The sequence below is a fragment of the Haliaeetus leucocephalus genome, unplaced genomic scaffold (assembly GCF_000737465.1).
Source record: "Haliaeetus leucocephalus isolate CR32 unplaced genomic scaffold, Haliaeetus_leucocephalus-4.0 Scaffold393, whole genome shotgun sequence".
Classification (NCBI taxonomy): domain Eukaryota; kingdom Metazoa; phylum Chordata; class Aves; order Accipitriformes; family Accipitridae; genus Haliaeetus; species Haliaeetus leucocephalus.
In genome coordinates this window covers 19,295-20,483 of record NW_010972829.1, presented here as the reverse complement: position 1 = coordinate 20,483, position 1,189 = coordinate 19,295, and the positions used below count along the sequence as shown (strand labels likewise).

The following is a 1,189-nucleotide window of genomic DNA, read 5'->3' as shown; positions in this document are numbered from 1 at the left end:
GGGGGGGGGAAAAGGGGGGGGCACGGGGTGGGTCAGGGGGGCATCGAGCCCCCCCCCACTGCCACGGGAGGATCCTCGCAGACGCGGGGACGTCGCAAAGGACGCACGGTGGCGCGTGGGATGCTGTCACGGCACCCCTGGGGCCAGGATGCTTCAACGGGCCCCCCCCGGCCCCCCCACCTGGAATGTGCATGTTCTCGTAGCGGATGTCCATCTCGTGCAGGCCGGCCTCGGTGGGAGCGAACCGCACCGTCACCGTCCCGTCCTTGTTGTCCGTGATGTCGGGCTTGGCCACCTTCCCCGAGGGCATCCGCACCTCCCCTGGAGGGGGTGAAATGTGGGGGGGGGGAGCTCAGGGGGAGGTCTGGGGACCCCCGGGAGGGCCTGGGGATCCCTGGAAGGACCCTGGCTGTCTTGGGGACCCCCCAGGACCATCTTAGTTGTCCTGGGGATCCCCTGGTGGGACCTGTAGACCCCCAAGGAGGACATCGGCTGCCTTAGGGACACCCCAGGAGGATCTGGGGGGACTTTAGGGACCCCCATACCTTTGGGGACCCCCAAGCAGGTTCTGCAGACCCCCCCAGAAGGACTCAAGGGAGGCCTGGGGACCCCCTACAGGAGCTCAGATGTTTTAGGGACACCCCCCCAGGGCGTTTTGGGGCATCTGCCCCCCCTCACCGGTGATCTCGCCCTTCTTGATGGTGAAGGGGATGACGAGGTCGAAGGGGCGCAGCCCGGCCATATCCAGCCCGTTCACCCCCAGCAGCGGTCGGTCGGTCGCCTGCGCAAACGAGCTCGTTAGCGGATGCCGGACCCCCCGCCCCCCGCGCACTGCCTGGTGTGCTGCTTGCCTGCTACACACCTGGCGCGCTGCCTGCGTCCGTTATCGCGTCCGTTATCGCGCCCGCCTGGCGCGCTGCCTGCCTGCTACACGCCCCGCACACTCCTCGCACGCGGCCTGCTTGGCACCTCGCCTGCCTGCCTTGCACGCTCCCCACCTCGCACGCTCCTTGCACGCTGCCTGCGTTACACTCCTTGCACACTGCCCACTTCGCACGCTCCCTACACGCTTCCCACCTCGCACGCCGCCTGCACGCCACTCACCTCGCACGCCGCCTGCGCGCTGCACGCCTTGCACGTGGCCTACGTTACACCCCTCGCACGCCGCCCCCCCCCCCCCCCCCCCCCC

At 69.4% G+C, this 1,189-nt stretch overlaps 1 protein-coding gene across 1 annotated transcript in view; it reads right to left on the bottom strand.

Moving 5' to 3' along the window:
• LOC104835484 (filamin-A-like) overlaps window positions 1-1,189 on the bottom strand; it is a gene marked incomplete at both ends in the record, with an annotated part of 19,239 nt that overhangs the window by 5,473 nt on the left and 12,577 nt on the right. The window contains 2 exons of the mRNA XM_010573474.1: window positions 91-321; window positions 679-781. Of these exons, the coding sequence (XP_010571776.1) occupies window positions 91-321; window positions 679-781 (334 nt within the window). The remainder of the gene's footprint in view (window positions 1-90; window positions 322-678; window positions 782-1,189) is intronic.